The sequence below is a fragment of the Telmatherina bonti genome (assembly GCF_933228915.1).
Source record: "Telmatherina bonti genome assembly, chromosome: 5".
Taxonomy (NCBI): Eukaryota; Metazoa; Chordata; class Actinopteri; order Atheriniformes; family Telmatherinidae; genus Telmatherina; species Telmatherina bonti.
In genome coordinates, this window is record NC_136623.1 from 35756282 (window position 1) to 35774649 (window position 18368).

The 18368-nt window shown below is 44.3% G+C and overlaps 1 protein-coding gene across 1 annotated transcript; it reads left to right on the forward strand.

Moving 5' to 3' along the window:
* Positions 1 to 5063: 5063 nt before the first annotated feature.
* Positions 5064 to 18368, forward strand: mc5ra (melanocortin 5a receptor; the record flags this gene model as incomplete). Its single annotated transcript, XM_079241175.1, has 4 exons — positions 5064 to 5225; positions 5311 to 5417; positions 11568 to 11756; positions 17798 to 18368. The coding sequence occupies 4 exons, from the start codon at positions 5064 to 5066 to the stop codon at positions 18366 to 18368; spliced, it is 1029 nt and encodes a 342-aa protein (XP_079097301.1).

An 18368-nucleotide genomic window follows, 5' to 3' on the forward strand; every position in this document is an offset into this window, starting at 1 on the left:
ACCTTTCACCAGAACAAACATCTGGAGCATCATGGAAGCAGAAATCCAGCAGGGATGGTCCAGGATTATAGAGCAGCTAGAATCCTGGATCCGACACCATTCCTGTCCTAATACACCAACATAAGGTCTTCCCAGACATTCACGTCCTTTTGCTAAAAGAAAAGAGGAAGAATCACAGCACTAACATCCCCCTGTTGCATTTCCAGGTTAGATTTAGGTGCAGTGTTTGAGGCAAAACGTAGAAATAAAAAGTTCAATAACTGCATGAAAGTGTGTGTTCCTTCGGTTACACAATCATCCAATCAGTTTTCATCGATTTTGCTGAGTGGAAAAGCTTCTCAGAATTAATTTAGCTCCTTTAGAAGTGTGTGAGCTGCATCAGAGAGCTCATTATGTTTCACTGCCATCAGCAACACTAATCCAGCCACTTTAACCGTCTTCGTACAGAAGCACTCAACTTCTCATTAGTCATTCTGACTTTTACATTTAAAGACTCTAGAAATACACCTGCTACGTGGGATTGAAATCACGTGTGACTTACAATAAGACAGGACTGGATGGAGCAGAACCTCAACAGAACAACGGACCCCATGAACCCAGGCTGGGTTGCGAACATTCACTGTTCTAACAGTAATCCCAGTGTGTGTGTGTGGTGGTAACTAGTTAGGATTTACCAGCTAACCCGAGGATTAAATGTCATATGAAGTCAGAATGTTATTCATGGAAAAAACCAGAAGCTGCAGTGGCCGTAATCATGACTTATCAGAATTCATTGCCGAACTTGGCTTCATTTTGTCACCAGCTCTTTTCCTACCAAATCTGTAGATCTCCTCCTGATACACCGCTGATGTATCACATGACTCTGCTGGCGTTTTTAGGACATTCAGATGTACATTACCTCTGTGAATTGTTTAAGTGCTCTGAAAGTGTCATATGACATGACTGTGGGATCCATGTGTCGGGTCATGAGATGCCAAACTTTTTGCTGCAGGGCGAAGTTAAAGCTTCTCTTTCAAGTCTGATTTCATCACATCTCATCAGCTGAGGCCTGCGGAACAGCACAAAAGTCTTTTTATGAGTTCCACTCCAAACTGTCACGCCATGGCCTTTGTCCCTGCTTCTGACGTCTAATTAGGAGTTCTCTTAACAAGTGTCGGTGCCGTGCTGTACCTGCTGTCCGACCGTGAACTCTTTCTACTCTGATCTGATAACATGCCGGCCGAACAGCTTCAGGATGCACAGCACCCTCTCACAGCTTATTCCCCATTTCTGATAGGAAATAATCTGCGTTGTTCCTCAATGAATCCCAACGCGGTACTGATGTCACCTCAGTCAGGTCACATGACACCACCTCAGTCGGGTCACGTGACACCACCTCAGTCGGGTCACGTGACACCACCTCAGTCGGGTCACGTGACGCCACCTCAGTCGGGTCACGTGACGCCACCTCAGTCGGGTCACGTGACGCCACCTCAGTCGGGTCACGTGACGCCACCTCAGTCGGGTCACATGACACCACCTCAGTCGGGTCACATGACATCACCTCAGTCGGGTCACGTGACGCCACCTCAGTCGGGTCACATGACACCACCTCAGTCGGGTCACATGACACCACCTCAGTCGGGTCACATGACACCACCTCAGTCGGGTCACGTGACGCCACCTCAGTCGGGTCACATGACATCACCTCAGTCGGGTCACATGACACCACCTCAGTCGGGTCACATGACATCACCTCAGTCGGGTCACGTGACACCACCTCAGTCGGGTCACGTGACGTCACCTCAGTCGGGTCACGTGACGTCACCTCAGTCGGGTCACGTGACGTCACCTCAGTCGGGTCACGTGACGTCACCTCAGTCGGGTCACGTGACGTCACCTCAGTCGGGTCAGGTGACGTCACCTCAGTCGGGTCAGGTGATGTCACCTCGGTCGGGTCACATGACATCACCTCGGTCGGGTCACATGACATCACCTCGGTCGGGTCACATGACACCACCTCGGTCGGGTCACATGACATCACCTCAGTCAGGTCACATGACACCACCTCAGTCAGGTCACATGACATCACCTCAGTCGGGTCAGGTGACGCCACCTCAGTCGGGTCAGGTGACGCCACCTCAGTCGGGTCACATGACACCACCTCAGTCGGGTCACATGACACCACCTCAGTCAGGTCCCATGACGTCACCTCAGTCGGGTCACATGACATCACCTCAGTCAGGTCACATGACACCACCTCAGTCAGGTCACATGACATCACCTCAGTCGGGTCAGGTGATGCCACCTCAGTCGGGTCAGGTGATGTTACCTCAATCGGGTCACATGACGTCACCTCAGTCGGGTCACATGACACCACCTCAGTCAGGTCCCATGACGTCACCTCAGTCGGGTCAGGTGATGTTACCTCAATCGGGTCACATGACGTCACCTCAGTCGGGTCACGTGACGTCACCTCCGTCGGGTCCCATGACGTCACCTCAGTCGGGTCACATGACACCACCTCAGTCAGGTCAGGTGACGTCAGCTAAGACCGCGTGTCGGTTCAGGTGTAGCAGTGTTTCCTCCCTTTTCTTCTTCTTCCCGCCTCCTTTCTTTTCTTCTTCTGAAGTTGTAACTCGACTTTACTTCCTTGGGCAGAGATGGGAATTTTTCCTGCCTCCTTTGATCATAAAAACTGGGTCATCAGGCTTCATAACTCAACTCAAACCCACCTGGTGGAATAAACCATTTTGCACCAAGTTTTAAAGGGATGACCTGGGCTTCACAGAACATCCATCATTCTACTTTACTGGAACAAACCAGTTTTTATTTCCATGAAACTGCTTTATTTGCTCTTCAGTATGAGTACACTATTTACTGTTTCCTGGTCCTTTTATTAACACATCACCTCATTCCTAGTGCTGCATGGTTAACTCCTTTGAGTTATATCAGGAAACACACCTGTGTTAGTTTTTCCGTTACCATGGTTCAGTTTTCACCTGAGTCTTAAATCAGCTGTAAAATACATTAAAAAAAATCTGAAAGTTTTCTCTCATCTCTTGGTTAGCCTGTCAGGCTTCCTTAAAAAAAATTGATTTTAATATTTATTTGCGTGGGCCTCTTGGATAATTTTCACCAGTAAACTCATCGCTTTACATAAAAAAAGATCCAATCATCAACTTCTTTAGTGTCTTCACACTGACCCTGGCGTGAATACCTCAAGCAGGTCATGATGTCACTGACCTGGTCATGCCAGAGGTCATTTATTGACACATAAAGCAGTGGACCACACATGTAGTGACCTCCAACAGATTTAGCCTTCTTTAGATCCAAGTCTTTCAGTGGTAGCAGCTTCCCTAACGGCGGCCTCTTCATCAGAGTCCACATAGTCTTCCTCCTCAGAAACCTGCTCATCCATATTACTTTGTTGTTCTTTTGCACCAAAAATATCCAGAACTCGGCTCACTGAAAAGGTTCTTCATCAGCTCTATACTGAATGTCTGGACATGCGGAGATGTTTCTCTCACAAAGGTCTAAACCAGAGGTGTATCGTCCAGGTGCCATGCAGGTAAGACCTGTTCCAACCAGTCACAAAACCAGCTGCATTTAATTAGCTCAGCTCCGCCGCAGGTAGATGAGGCTGTTAGTGAAAACACCTGCATTAAATGCATATGAGGGCATGCACATGGCAGGACTTTTACTTTCTGGTACCTGGATTATACACCGCTGGCCAACCAACAACACGGAGATCATTTCAACAAGAGTGTTTCATAAAAAGCTTTTTTTTTGCTTTATTTTTGTTATAATAAAGATTCCTCTTAGATGCATAGACAGGTTGCACTTACGTGGTTCTTTTACACAGGAGGAAAGTTAAACCAGGACACATGTCCTGGTATGGAAGGTCAGGATAAATTGGCGTGATCTTTCTGCATCTCGTCTTCGTTCCCTTTCTCTCTTTCTTTTCCTCACCTCTTGCCATAAATTCCTCTTGCATTTCTTCAACCATGTTTTCCACTGAAAAGAACCAGTGTGTTGCTAACACAGGAGGCAGCGCTGCAAAGCAAAACGCTGCTGTTGAGTAACACACAGGGATGCGAGAGAAAGGTGTTCAGGTTGGTTTGTTAGTCACCTTTGCCCTGCTGCAAGGCAAAGGCAGCTTCAGAAATGTAGATAATAAATATCAGTCTGCCATCAGAACAAGTCAGAAGTGCAGTTTTCAGGTGTGAAAGTTATGTTGCTGTGATATCGCCTCATATCAATCAGATCCTGAACCGAATGAAGATCTTATTACAGCAGAATTTCTGACGGATAAATGGTTTGTCGACCAAACTTCCCTAATTTATAAGCATGAATTCACATTGAATTCATATTTTGAATGTTGGGAAGATGTTTGGAAAAAAAACAAAAAAATGACAGAAATGTCAACCCTGAAGTTAACACAAACTAATGTCATCATCCTCAGCAACATCAGGTGGAAAACTGCCCCACTGGTCTGAGAATGACCCAATGGAGGCTGCAGAAGCACAAACGGATTAAAGCAAAGAAGAGGGCCAAACATAAATTATCTGACACATCACATGAAACATGCCACTTTGCTACCATAAGAAGCTAAGATTAGCGTGCTAATCCTGACGTGGAGGACAAATGCTGTTCTGGCTGAGCAAAGAAACCCTTAAACCCACCTTCACTGATAGACTTCTTTTGTATCCTTTCTGTTTACCCCCTCAATCGATACCTGAGATGTTGCTACAAATAAACAAAGAAGGAATATTTGCCTTATATCATCCACGAAGGCATGAAGATTAATTAAAATCAATTAAAATTTATTCTGTATTGCTGAAAGTCCAAAGCGAATTAAGCTCATATTCCAGCGTTTTGTTCCCAGCTGATTTCTTCATCTGACCTAAAGATCCAGTGAGCCTTACAGACAATCATTTTCCAGATCATTCAGTTGACATGATAATAACATTGTAAATGAAGCATGAAACATGATTCTGTCTGGCTTTATGCTGCAGCCTGCTGGAAAATGGCCTGCAGATAGAGCTGCGATGATCTGGACGAGAGCCGCAGGAGGGATGAACATGACAGAGAAGTCATTCTACCTAGAGGACGAGTTGCTGGCCAACTCCACCTGGGACCACCCCTTTAGTCCTCAAAACTACACCCTCGCTCCCCCTCTTCTCCAAGACAAGACGAGCACCCCCAGACCTGCAGCGTGCGAGCAGGTTCACATCGCTGTGGAGGTCCGTAACATCTCAGACCTTATCATCTGCTCCATTAATCCATGCTGTTCTCATCGCTTACTCTGTTTCTCCCTCCTGTCTCCAGGTTTTTCTGATCCTGGGCATCATCTCTCTGCTGGAAAACATCTTGGTCATCACAGCCATAGTGAAGAACAAGAACCTCCACTCTCCCATGTACTTCTTTGTCTGCAGGTAAACGATGCAAATTTCATCATTCTAAGCTAACTGTGTGACAGGAGATGCAGAATGTGCACTGTGTGAGGTAGTGTGTCCAAGGTTGAAGATAACACGTAGACAGAATCAACAGTCCTGGGATTTCCTTAAAGATGAACATTTATTTTCCATGAATTGTCCATCATACAGTTTAAAAAATCAGGGCCATCAGTCACCAGTTTCACATCCTTCTCCTTCACTCTCTCTCCTCGCGAACTCCCAAAACTGATTACTTATACACCCCATTAGACACACACCTGATTTGATTTAGCCTAAACCATTTCCCCATATCACTATCCCCAGCAACATTATTCTACACCAACAATAATAAACAAACAAAATTCCTAAACAAACAAAAATACACAACAGGAATACCAGTTCTAATACGTTTTTTGAAATAAACCCACACTTAAAGAAACTACAGAAGAGGAAATCCTCTACTTGTTTTCTCCCAATCACCTAATCTAGGAAATCCCTCACACCTGCAATGAGGAAGTGTTGGGTTGGTCATTTCCCAACACCGATCCTGCAAGGTGGAGTTAAACAAAGAATAATGTTAAATGATAACGCAATGAAAAATGCAACACAATGCAAACACTAACAACCCGGGATAGTAAGTGCAGCACGGTTACCTGGCAACAGAAATAACAGAATAAAGTTAAAGGAACAAATATGAGAAAAGGTCAATGTTAGGGACAAGTGGTGAACAATTACAACTTTGTTAGGCTGCCCCCTGATGATGTTTTCAGGCACATGCCACCATGATGATAGCTGTGGAAGACCTTTTAATGCTGGAAGGATTATGTCTCTCAGCTGACCTGGGTAGAACTGAGAGAAGTGGCCGGGTGTTACGACCCGGCTTGACTAAAAAATGAGCTGCCTAACAAAGTAACACATGGATGGATGGATGGATGGATGAATGATGGATGGATGGATGGATGGATGGATGGATGGATGGACGATGGGTGGATAGATGATGGATGGATGGATACATGGATGGATGGATGGATGGATGGAAGCATGGATGGATGGATGGATGGATGGATGGATGGAGGATGGGTGGATAGATGATGGATGGATACATGGATGGATGGATGGATGGATGATGGATGATGGATGGATGGATGGATGGGTGGGTGGATGGGTGGATGGGTGGATGATGGATGATGGATGGATGGATGGATGGGTGGATGATGGATGATGGATGGATGGATGGGTGGATGATGGATGATGGATGGATGGATGGATGGATGGATGGGTGGATGAGGGATGATGGATGGATGGGTGGATGGGTGGATGATGGATGATGGATGGATGGATGGATGGATGGATGGATGGATAAACAGGCTTTTTAAAGGTGTAAGATTTCATTGTTGTTTTTAGTTTTATTGCGAAGTGTGCTGTCGAGTCCATTGCTCTGGTGAAGTTCAACATCTGCAGGATGAAGTAAAAATGTCCTGAGGTTTTCGCCTCATGATTTAAATCCGCTAAAGAGAATGTGATACTAGCATGAAATCTAGATGTTCATTGCTTCTAGTGCTAATGATCACATCTTTATGTACGGCTGCAGAAGGAGGGTGCGGCATTGAACAAAGTCTGTTTGCAGTGCAAAAGCAAGCAGATCTGGTGAATTAGCAACATAAAATCATCTGGGTGTTCAGTACGTCCTGGCATACGCTCTGTAGTATAATTACCCTGCAAAGTGATCATTTTCTTAGAGCAGATTGCTTCTGAGACAGATTGGTTGAAAGGTTAACAGTTTTAATTCTAGTTAATGATAATGACCTTTGCTCAGCAGCTCAGCTGTGAGCTGGAAAAGAGACGAGGACAGTCACATGAAATCAAATCAAACTTTATTTGTATAGCACTTTTCATACAAAAGCATATCAAAGTGCTTAACATTAAAAAATTAAAAACAGTTTCACATTTAAACACACACACTCACACACACGTTACCCACACACACACACAACCCAACCCTTCTCGTGACCATTGATGCCAAAATAAAAACCAATAAATGACATCTGGGGAATCCGTCCATGTCAGGAGCCGCCCCAGGAGTGACCACCAGAGATGCAGCCACAGATAACGCCCAGGCCGGGGTCCAAACCACAGCCATATGGCTGCAGTGCAGAACCCCTACCAACACCCCCAGCAGGATGACTCCAGCCATGACGGCCTCGCCGGTCAAACAGGTGCAGCCCCCGACACGGAGGGTCCCCATGAGGAAGGATGTTTCAGACAGCCACTGTTGAAGCTGAGAAGTTCTGGAGGCCCAGTCCCGTCCCCCAAATGTACCAAGTCTCTTTATAGAAAATAATATCCAGATTAAGTCTGAGGTTTTCTTTATTTAGGTGTATTAACATAATAATAACGTGACCATAATGAACGATACTGAATAAAATAATAAATCAATAAATAACAGCGGCAACAGATCAAACAACCGTGTGAAGCTTCCTAAACAGAAACAGTGGATCAACATGACCTTTCAGAAACTGCAGCCAAAACATGTGAAACACTGCTGATGCTTTCAGAAAACACTTCACTGTCCTTTCAGGAAGTTCTTTCTTCTGGTCTCTTAAGCACAGAATCTGCTGTCCAAGTCCTAAATGTCACGTGTCACCAGATGTTCACGGTTCTTAGGTTTCCACGAACTCAGCAGTCATTCATTCATTCATTTTCCGAACCGCTTATTCCAATTCAGGGTTGCGGGGAAGCTGGAGCCTATCCCAGCCGGCTTTGGGCGACAGGCAGGGTACACCCTGGACAGCTCGCCAGTCCATCACAGGAACTCAGCAGTCATCGACCGAAAACAAAAAGTTTTTTTCCCGTAGCTGAATTTCTCTTTTATTCACCTTCTAATGTCTTTATTTATCTTTTTCCTTCATCCCCTTTTCACATTTAACCAACAGCAACAACTTTTTCATAAATTACCTCCCATACACTGTTTATTTGTGTGTCAATCAGATTTCTCTTCGGTGGCCCTGAAGTGTCAGCAAAACAAAAGCCACAACACAACAAAATCAGCCACAACACAACAAAATCAGCCACAACACAACAAAATCAGCCACAACACAACAAAATCAGCCACAACACAACAAAATCAGCCACAACTCAACAAAATCAGCCACAACACAACAAAATCAGCCACAACACAACAAAATCAGCCACAACTCAACAAAATCAGCCACAACACATCAAAATCAGCCACAACTCAACAAAATCAGCCACAACACATCAAAATCAGCCACAACACATCAAAATCAGCCACAACTCATCAAAATCAGCCACAACACAACAAAATCAGCCACAACACATCAAAATCAGCCACAACACAACAAAATCAGCCACAACTCAACAAAATCAGCCACAACTCAACAAAATCAGCCACAACTCAACAAAATCAGCCACAACACATCAAAATCAGCCACAACTCAACAAAATCAGCCACAACACAACAAAATCAGCCACAACTCAACAAAATCAGCCAATACACAACAAAATCAGCCACAACACAACAAAATCAGCCACAACACAACAAAATCAGCCACAACACAACAAAATCAGCCACAACTCAACAAAATCAGCCACAACTCATCAAAATCAGCCACAACTCAACAAAATCAGCCAATACACAACAAAATCAGCCACAACACAACAAAATCAGCCACAACTCAACAAAATCAGCCACAACTCAACAAAATCAGCCACAACTCAACAAAATCAGCCACAACTCATCAAAATCAGCCACAACACAACAAAATCAGCCACAACACAACAAAATCAGCCACAACACATCAAAATCAGCCACAACACAACAAAATCAGCCACAACACATCAAAATCAGCCACAACTCAACAAAATCAGCCACAACACAACAAAATCAGCCACAACACATCAAAATCAGCCACAACACAACAAAATCAGCCACAACACAACAAAATCAGCCACAACACAACAAAATCAGCCAATACACAACAAAATCAGCCACAACACAACAAAATCAGCCACAACACATCAAAATCAGCCACAACACAACAAAATCAGCCACAACACAACAAAATCAGCCACAACACATCAAAATCAGCCACAACTCAACAAAATCAGCCACAACACATCAAAATCAGCCACAACTCAACAAAATCAGCCACAACTCAACAAAATCAGCCACAACACATCAAAATCAGCCACAACTCAACAAAATCAGCCACAACACATCAAAATCAGCCACAACTCAACAAAATCAGCCACAACTCAACAAAATCAGCCACAACACATCAAAATCAGCCACAACACAACAAAATCAGCCACAACACAACAAAATCAGCCACAACACATCAAAATCAGCCACAACTCAACACATGAAGCCACAGCTAATTCAGCATCCATCTTGCATCCTACCCAACCTGTTCGCGCTCTCCAGCCAGCAGAGCACGATCTTACGATGACTCGTTCCTTTCTTTCTTTCAAGCTTCTTGTGTTTCTTTGCTGAATCAGCGACGTTCTATGTTTAAAACAGCCAGTTCCTTATTAAACCATGAAACAAAACTCTGCTGCAACGTCACACAGCTTCCTGGCTGTAAATGTTTTATAGTGTTGGTTTCTCAGCCTTGAGACGCCGCTGGGCAGCTGCAGCTCTAGAAATGCACATGATAGATGTCACTGTGTCGTCAAACTAATCCGGCTGCAGAGTTTTAAGGTCAGAACGTTACATAACGCGTCTTTAAGTTGTTTTTAAGAAAATCCTCAGATTTACTGACATGTCCATAGACTGTGAAATTGTTTTTATCTTCCCTCTTAGATCAGTGATTTCCAGTCTTTCCAACAGCTGCAGGTAAACGGCTGAAAATGCTGATAAAAGGTCACGAGACTGATGTGTCTGTGCAGACAGACAGGCGAGACGAGAGAAAAACAAACATCATGCAGAAAGAACGAATGAAGAAACACTAAAGAAGATGGGAATCCTGCTGATATGAATAATCACACAGTGAGAGACAAAGCTTTCTGTACGAACAGGTCTTTAATTAGTCCTGAACTTGGACCGCAACCCGCAGTCTGCTCCATCAACATGTCAGGACACACTCCGCCTTTAGGTTGTGGTGATGATGGAGGGAGTTCTCCGTCTGGTGAATGTCTGAAGGTTGGTCCATGTTGTTTTTAACCACGAGGTCAGGACAGACAGATGGAAAAATATCTCCTGATAAAACTACTCATTACATTTTGTTGTAGGAAATTTTAATTATTAAACACCATATTCAGCAGGTGGATCTGCTGATGTGTGTAACAGGAGTGTGTTATGGACTGATCCTCAGGTCTGACATGAGATCCTGAAACTTTCAGACCTTTTTAACACACCTGAATCAAACAGCTGAATTCCTTCTTCTGCACAACGTCCAGCAATGCAGAGACCTGCTAACGAGGCATCCAGGTGTTGGACAGCGGTTGCACCTGAAGGATGCAGGATGGTAGATCAGAACTTGGCCATCCCTGGTGCAGGACCTAACTCTTACCTTGGAACAAACTCCAGACATGAGGATTGTTGTGAATGTCACAATGTTTGTAGAAACTTTGTAAGAAGGATTTAAGAACTACATGGTTTGTAAGAGCTGTTAGTGAATGAAGTCCTGATAACGAACGTTGCAACATAAAGCTTTATGTAGTTGATTTTGCTGTAGTGACATTTTGAAGTATAACAAACATGATTGCTGTCCTACACTTTCATAAGTTAGCTCTTAAGAGCCAGATCTCACGTAAGAGAAATCCTCACAAAAGCTGCAGTTTAAATGACAACCAACCTCAGCAAAGATTTGCCCCAGGCAGACCGACATGATGCAGCTTGATGCTACACGTTTACAAGCTGCTTGTAACATAATTCAGAGAGGAGCAATAAAAAGGGGAGGAAATCTGCAATTTCTTGCCTGTCTTCACCATAAGGAATAAAACACAAGGAACAATATTTTTAGCAAGCTCTGTCATGGTTAATTTCTCTACTTCTTCTCCTGCCACACAGTCAGCATGCTTGTAATGTGACATGGAAGTGTTGTTTCACAGCAGGAGGGTTAGCGAGCCAATCAGCAGGAAGTCTACATGTAGCTTCGCTAAAACCCATTAACCTGTGTGTGTTTACAGCCTGGCAGTAGCAGACATGCTGGTTAGCGTGTCCAACGCCTGGGAAACCATCATCATTTACCTCCTGAACAACCGACAGCTGGTGGTGGAGGAGCATTTCATCAGGCAGATGGACAACGTCTTCGACTCAATGATCTGCATCTCTGTTGTTGCATCCATGTGTAGCCTGCTGGCCATCGCCGTGGACAGGTAGGTGGGGACGCTATTCACACCAACACCAGCTATTGCCCCTATTGTTTGTGGCTTGTTTCCATAGCAACATCATATTTCTTAAGTAATATATTGAATTTTAAAATATATTTTTAATAAAAATCTTTTCAGTGATTCATTTGGTAAAACTGTAAATGTTCAGCAGCTTGGAGGTTATTGTTAGATCAGAAAGCTGGTTCGTCTGGGTGGTTGCCTGCACCGGGTGCCGCACACAAGCCAAAGCCAGATCAGGCCTAGCCGGGCGGCCACTTTGCTACAGGTCAGTGAGGGGCCACAGACCCCCACCAGGCCAAGCCGGTGCCCAACACGAGACGGAGACATCCCGGCCAGAACCGGTGGCCGTTCACAGCGCCGGTGGTCTCCACTGGGGACACACTGCAAATGGAGGACAAAAGCACAAAACTGTGTTTGCTAAGAACACAAAAGTAATAAAATAAAATAAAATGAAGAGAATTGTTAAAGCAGAAAATAATAGGTTGATTTTGAGAATATGAGGACTCTGTGCGGCTCTCAGGTCCTCCATCAGGACATTTCATACACAGGGGCCACGGTGCAGGACGGATGCCTCACCGTAGCTCCGAGTTCTAGCTTCAGGGATTATTAAAGGCCAGAGCAGGAGATCTCAGGTTCCACAAGAGCTCATATATAAATCCAGCTGCGCCGCCGCCTACGTATTTATTTATATGAACTCATTATAATCTACGAGAAAGCTTTCATTTAGGTGCAGTTGTTATTTGACTTTGGTAAAATACATATTTATGAAAGTGATACTTGACTTTTGCTCATAAAAATCTAAATTAGCAACACATTTCAAAATGCCCTGTTGATGGTGACAGGTGACTAGACTGGAAGAGTGGGATGTTGATGTTTGGAAATGCTGCACTACTAACAGGTGATAGGCTATTACATATTATAAAATTACATCAAATCTCTTAGGCTATCAATATTCACAAACATATCATAATGATCTGGTGATGCTCTACACGCCTACTATGTCAGTGGAAGAGTAAAGAAAGCGTAACTCTGAAAAATGCCTCAGTAATCTTACTAAACTAATCTTAAAACAGAATAAAAGATTACTGCACTATAACTGCAGAACTATTACATTTCACTCAGTTTAAACACATAAACATTATAATGCTTCGTTCTAAACACAAAGTATGCTGAAAAGCTCCATACTTGTACTATAGGTGACTATTTTATCATTCACTTCTGACTCAACCACAGTTTCATATTCAGCTACATTATTCTTCTTTTGTGGCATTTTGATTTGTTTCTTATTGTTATGTGGTCTAAAGGTGAAAGCATGCTATGTTTTTATTATGACTCGCATGTTTATTAGCGGGAGGAGACAGGGGCGGTCCAAGTGGCACCTGAAGCTGCACAAACCAGCTGGGATATGTCGAGGAAAGATGCAGAGGAACAAGCACACACACAGATTCCCAGATCTGAATATTTTTAGGCGTCCATCTTTTCCTAGTTTTAGTCGTACGTCATCTGTCAGTCCTCATGAGGCCCCAAGATAAAACTAAACTGCTGAATAGTCGAACTTTAGTAAATGTGTGACAGCTCTCTCATATGGCGCTTTGCAAACACTCAGACATTTTAGAGCTTCATCAGTAAACAGAGAGCTAATGGAATTGGTTGAGTTGGCTGTCTGAGACAGATTATAGCTTTAAAAATAAGAGCGGTCTTGATTACATATGCATTTGATTTATTTGTTGAGGTTGGCGGTTCAAGGAGTCCTTATCATCCTTGTGGGGTCATTTTTCATGCAGTGAGCAGTAAAACAATCAATCATTGCAACAATCTCACAGAAATAACAATAAATAAAGTAAATAAAATCAGGAAGTAGAGCTGCTTGTTGAGCAGAAGGCTCTGTTCCTGCTCTCATGTGCTGCATTTTAAAGCACCACGTTAAAAAACCTGACGTGCTCACGGAGACTGAAGCACAGCAGCAGAGGAAGTGTAAGAACGAATCCAGGAGCTTTAAAAGTCACATCCAGCTGAGCAGCTGCACAACTAGATACTGCAGTTTTTCCCTTATCTGGCAGCGTGTTAGCCTGCAGCTGAACATGGGCAGGACGGAACGTAGAAGCAAAGCGTCCTCCAAACGGTGGCTGGCCTCACCCTGAGGGATCGCATGGAGACGTGTCAATCTGCAGGGGCTCACAGGGAAGTTGCTGCTGCTGCACCTCAAAAGGAGCAAGTTCATGCACCTGGTCAGGATGCCAGCTGGACACCGAGCTCTCCAAATTCCACTTTTCACCATCTGACTTCTGACAGAAGCCGGTTATAAAAATGTTCATTTAAGTTATCGCATTTATCACATTAAAAGTTTATCACCAGAAGTGACACATAAACTTTGTCATTCGTCCAAGTCCTGACCACCCCAAGGGGTCTGAGACCAGCTTGGCTGTTAGAACTTGACAAGTTTATACCAGATAAACAGAGTTACCATCATCATGCTTGGTATCCTTTTCTTCAGCACAACTTCATCTGATCATTTATAAAACTTGCCAAAAATGTCCAAAACCCAAAGTTGGTGTGCGCCAGAAATCCTACCAAGAAATGCTCACTTCACGTATCCTGTGAATATATCTGCATATAAAACCGCCAGCTGATCTGTGGCATCACGGCAACTTAAAAGACGAGATGATGTCATTTCACAAAGACGAAAGGTCAGCGGCTTGTTGGTCAGGTGGAGCCTTGAAAAAACGTTTTATTTGAGATCACGGCAAATGCACGAAAGGTCGCTTGGCAGCATGAATCGTATGGGTGTGACGGAGGGGTCTGTACCAGAAGTCAAGAAGAATTGGTCAGATCTGAAGGGGGAGGCAAAAAGGAAGATAAACACAGAAAACACTATCCTGTCAGTCCAACTGGAAGTAATGGGTGGAGAGGAGATTCCCAGCCCTGTGACAACCAGACACACCACTGCAGGGATGGCCTAGCTGAGAATAAATCTGCCCCGGGTGCATGGCCCACCTGGAAGTGGTTGGGTTTCGATGGACGCCGTCCTCCACATGCACAGCAACACAACCAGTGTAGTGAAGGAAGTCTGGGATGAACTGCAACAAATCCACGGCGTGATGAGTGAGACATGAGGCGTTTTCTGAGATTTGTACCTCATTAAAATAACTTTAAAAATGAATCCTGCTTACTGTTACAAACACTGCATGGTGCGTGTCGGGCAGGGGGTGTCAGAGTCCTCATGGTGAGGGGGAGGGCAGCCAGGAGGAGCAAGAATGGCATTCCTCAGTATGATGTTGTGCAAGACACCACACATCTTTATTATTCCAGTAGTACAGCCTCCATGCCCCCCAATGCATGCAAACACCTGCATTTTTGAGGAGGCCAATGGGTCGCTCCACAACAGAGTGTGCACGTGTGTGGACCACAGCGAAGCACTCTGTGAGTTCGCACTCAGGGGGTAGCTACTGTTATCTGCAAACTATACCATAAGAATTATTAATCAGGTTTTAGTTAGATTTCCACAGAATGCATTTACCCGTGAAGCAGCCCGTAGCCACGTGCACGCCGGCCTGCAGTCTGTTCCACACGGCTGTGCATCAGGATGAACGGGTCAAGTGTTGACCCAGGCCAACGTGCCGCTTGGCAGAACCATGTTGGATTTGAAAGTAACTTGTACGCTGATAAAAATGCATATTTTACGATTCACAGACAGATTCGTTCTCACTGGGAGCCCTTGTCACAGAGAAGGCCTCGAAGGCCAGTGTCCTGCAGGTATTTCATGTTCCCCTCCTGCAACACACCTGATTAAAATAAAACTGATCTCCACAGCTTGTCAAGTTCTGCACAGGTCTGTTAAGAACCCATTCATCTAAAGCAGGTGTGCGGATGCAGGGACACATCCAATACCTGTAGGATGGGGCCCCTGGACAACGTTTGGATCCCTGCCTCATAGCAGCGCAAATGCAGTCAAACGATCTGATTACATTTAGGAAACTGGAAGCTAAATGTATCAGCTGTCATTTTAATGATGCCATCAAAACACAGCTGGCTTTGTGTGCAGGACGGCTGAGCTATTCCAGACTCAGATGTAATTTAATACAATTTAATTTAACTCCAAGGAGCTTTAGGAACAATGTCACATATCGTTGATCATATCAAACATACTAGCGTACCAATCAGCTGATTTCCGCTGCAAAAACCGTTGGTCAGAAACCCGAGAGTGGTCAACAGCTGCAGATGAAGCCCACACAGTTCTGGCAGGTCGGTTGATGTAAAACTGCACCCAGTCCAGCACAATGCAGCCAGAGCACTGCTCTAGGGAATGTGTTTTGGCTTATCAGCGAGTCGTTATCACAGCCCAGGAAACAGTCATGGTCTCTGAAAACTAGCATTCCTGATTCGATTCTATTCTATTCTATTCTACAGTCATTTAGCAGAAGCTTTTATCCAAAGCGACTTACATATGAGTGAGAACAACACAAGCAGGAAATCAGACAGTAGAGGACATCGTAGGAAGGTGCTGGTGGACTGTCCAGTTGGACGCAGGTCCTTCCATGAAGTGCTACAGGCCTGTTGTTGTTGTTGTTGTTGTTTACTCCCTTCCCTTCCCATAATATCATCTATGTTAGAATACAAATAATTAATATCATAATGCAAAGAACTGGGCTAAGTTCTCCAACTTTCCAACAAATATAGCTATACTAAACCTGGAAGAGCTGAGTCTTCAGCTTTAAAAGTAGACAGGGACTCTGCAGAGCGGACAGAGTTTGGGAGATCGTTCCACCATCGTGGCACAACAGGGGAAAAGAGTCTGGCTGGTGATTTAGTCCCACGTTGTGGTGGTAACACGAGGCGTCTTTCACTGGTGGAACGTAGCTGTGGAGAGGGAGTGTAGGTCTGGATTAGGGAGTGAAGGTAGACGGGAGCAGTTTGAGTTGTTTTGTAAACCAGAAGCAGAGCTGTAAAAATGTTGCGTGCTGCAACCGGGAGCCAGTGAAGCGCGATTAGCAGTGGAGTGACATGAGCTCGTTTGGGTTGATGGAAAACCAGACGCGCTGCAGCGTTCTGCCACTGGCATGACCTTATACCAATGCCAGCACATCTTTCTGTCACCACAATACTTATTGTTACTCAGTAAGTACACTAACTACACGCCTTGTCACAATTAATGTACCAATAGGCGCCATCACAGTACGAACAAACTGTGCTGTAACTCTTGGCTCAGTATGGCTAAGTTTAGCAACACATTTTTTTGCAGACCCCGGTGTTTAGGATCACGAGGGTATTCAAGTCTGATGTTAATGATTAAATGCATGAGATGAACATGTTTTAAATCACCATCTCACCAGCTGCACTGCCAGTTTCCCCTCCGTAAAATGTTTGTGCATGAGGATCTGAGTTTGCGCACGGGTGCACATAATAAAAATCATATTTGCTTAGAAAGTGACGCACTTTCAGGCCCTGTTTTCAAGCAACAATTATAAATGAATCCCTAGATCATAAATTTTTTCACTTTAAACCAGATTATTGTCTCCGCCAAGGCAGAATGTGTTTATTCGGCACAACTGGTTTGTCTGTCTATTAGCAGCATAGCTCGTAAAGTTATGAACAGATTATGATCTAATTGTCTGGAAGTCTTAGAAATGGAATTAGGAACTGCTGGTGATCAAGAACACTGCCTGGATTGTTTAAATGTTCTTTATCATCCTGAGATAAGGATCATTTAGCATCACTGGCAAAACAAATAAATTAATTAATAAAAATAAAATGACTAAGCAGAGGTCTGTGCTTTGGGCCCCAAAATACATATGAATTATAAAATCTGGTTTTAAATAATGTACATTTTATTACAATTAAAACCACAAACTTTTTTTTCTATTCTGTAAAATTTTGAGTGTATATTTTTAAATTCTTTTCCAGTTTATTTTAATTTACTTAATTATAAAGTTCTAAATAAAAGCTTAATAATTTCTCAGAGGATGGAGATGCTGCCAGGAAATTGTGGTTCATGGCCTCGATCAGTTAATTTTCTTTTTCATCTGCAGGTATGTCACTATCTTCTACGCTCTGAGGTACCACAACATCATGACCGTAAGGAGAGCCGGCTGCATCATCGGAGGGATCTGGACCTTCTGCACCGGATGTGGGATCGTGTTCATCATCTACTCGGAAACCACTCCTGTCATCATCTGCCTGGTCTCCATGTTCTTCGCCATGCTGCTCATCATGGCCTCCCTGTATAGCCACATGTTCATGCTGGCCCGCTCGCATGTCAAAAGGATCGCCGCCCTCCCCGGCTACAACTCCATCCACCAGCGTGCCAGCATGAAGGGAGCCATCACGCTCACCATCCTCCTGGGGATCTTCATAGTCTGCTGGGCTCCCTTCTTCCTCCACTTGATCCTGATGATCTCGTGCCCACGCAACCTCTACTGCGTGTGCTTCATGTCGCACTTCAACATGTACCTCATCCTCATCATGTGCAACGCGGTGATCGACCCTCTGATCTACGCCTTCAGGAGCCAGGAGATGAGGAAGACTTTCAGGGAGATCATCTGCTGTTACAGCTTGAGAAACGCCTGCACCAACATCTGCGCTCTGACCGGTAAATACTGA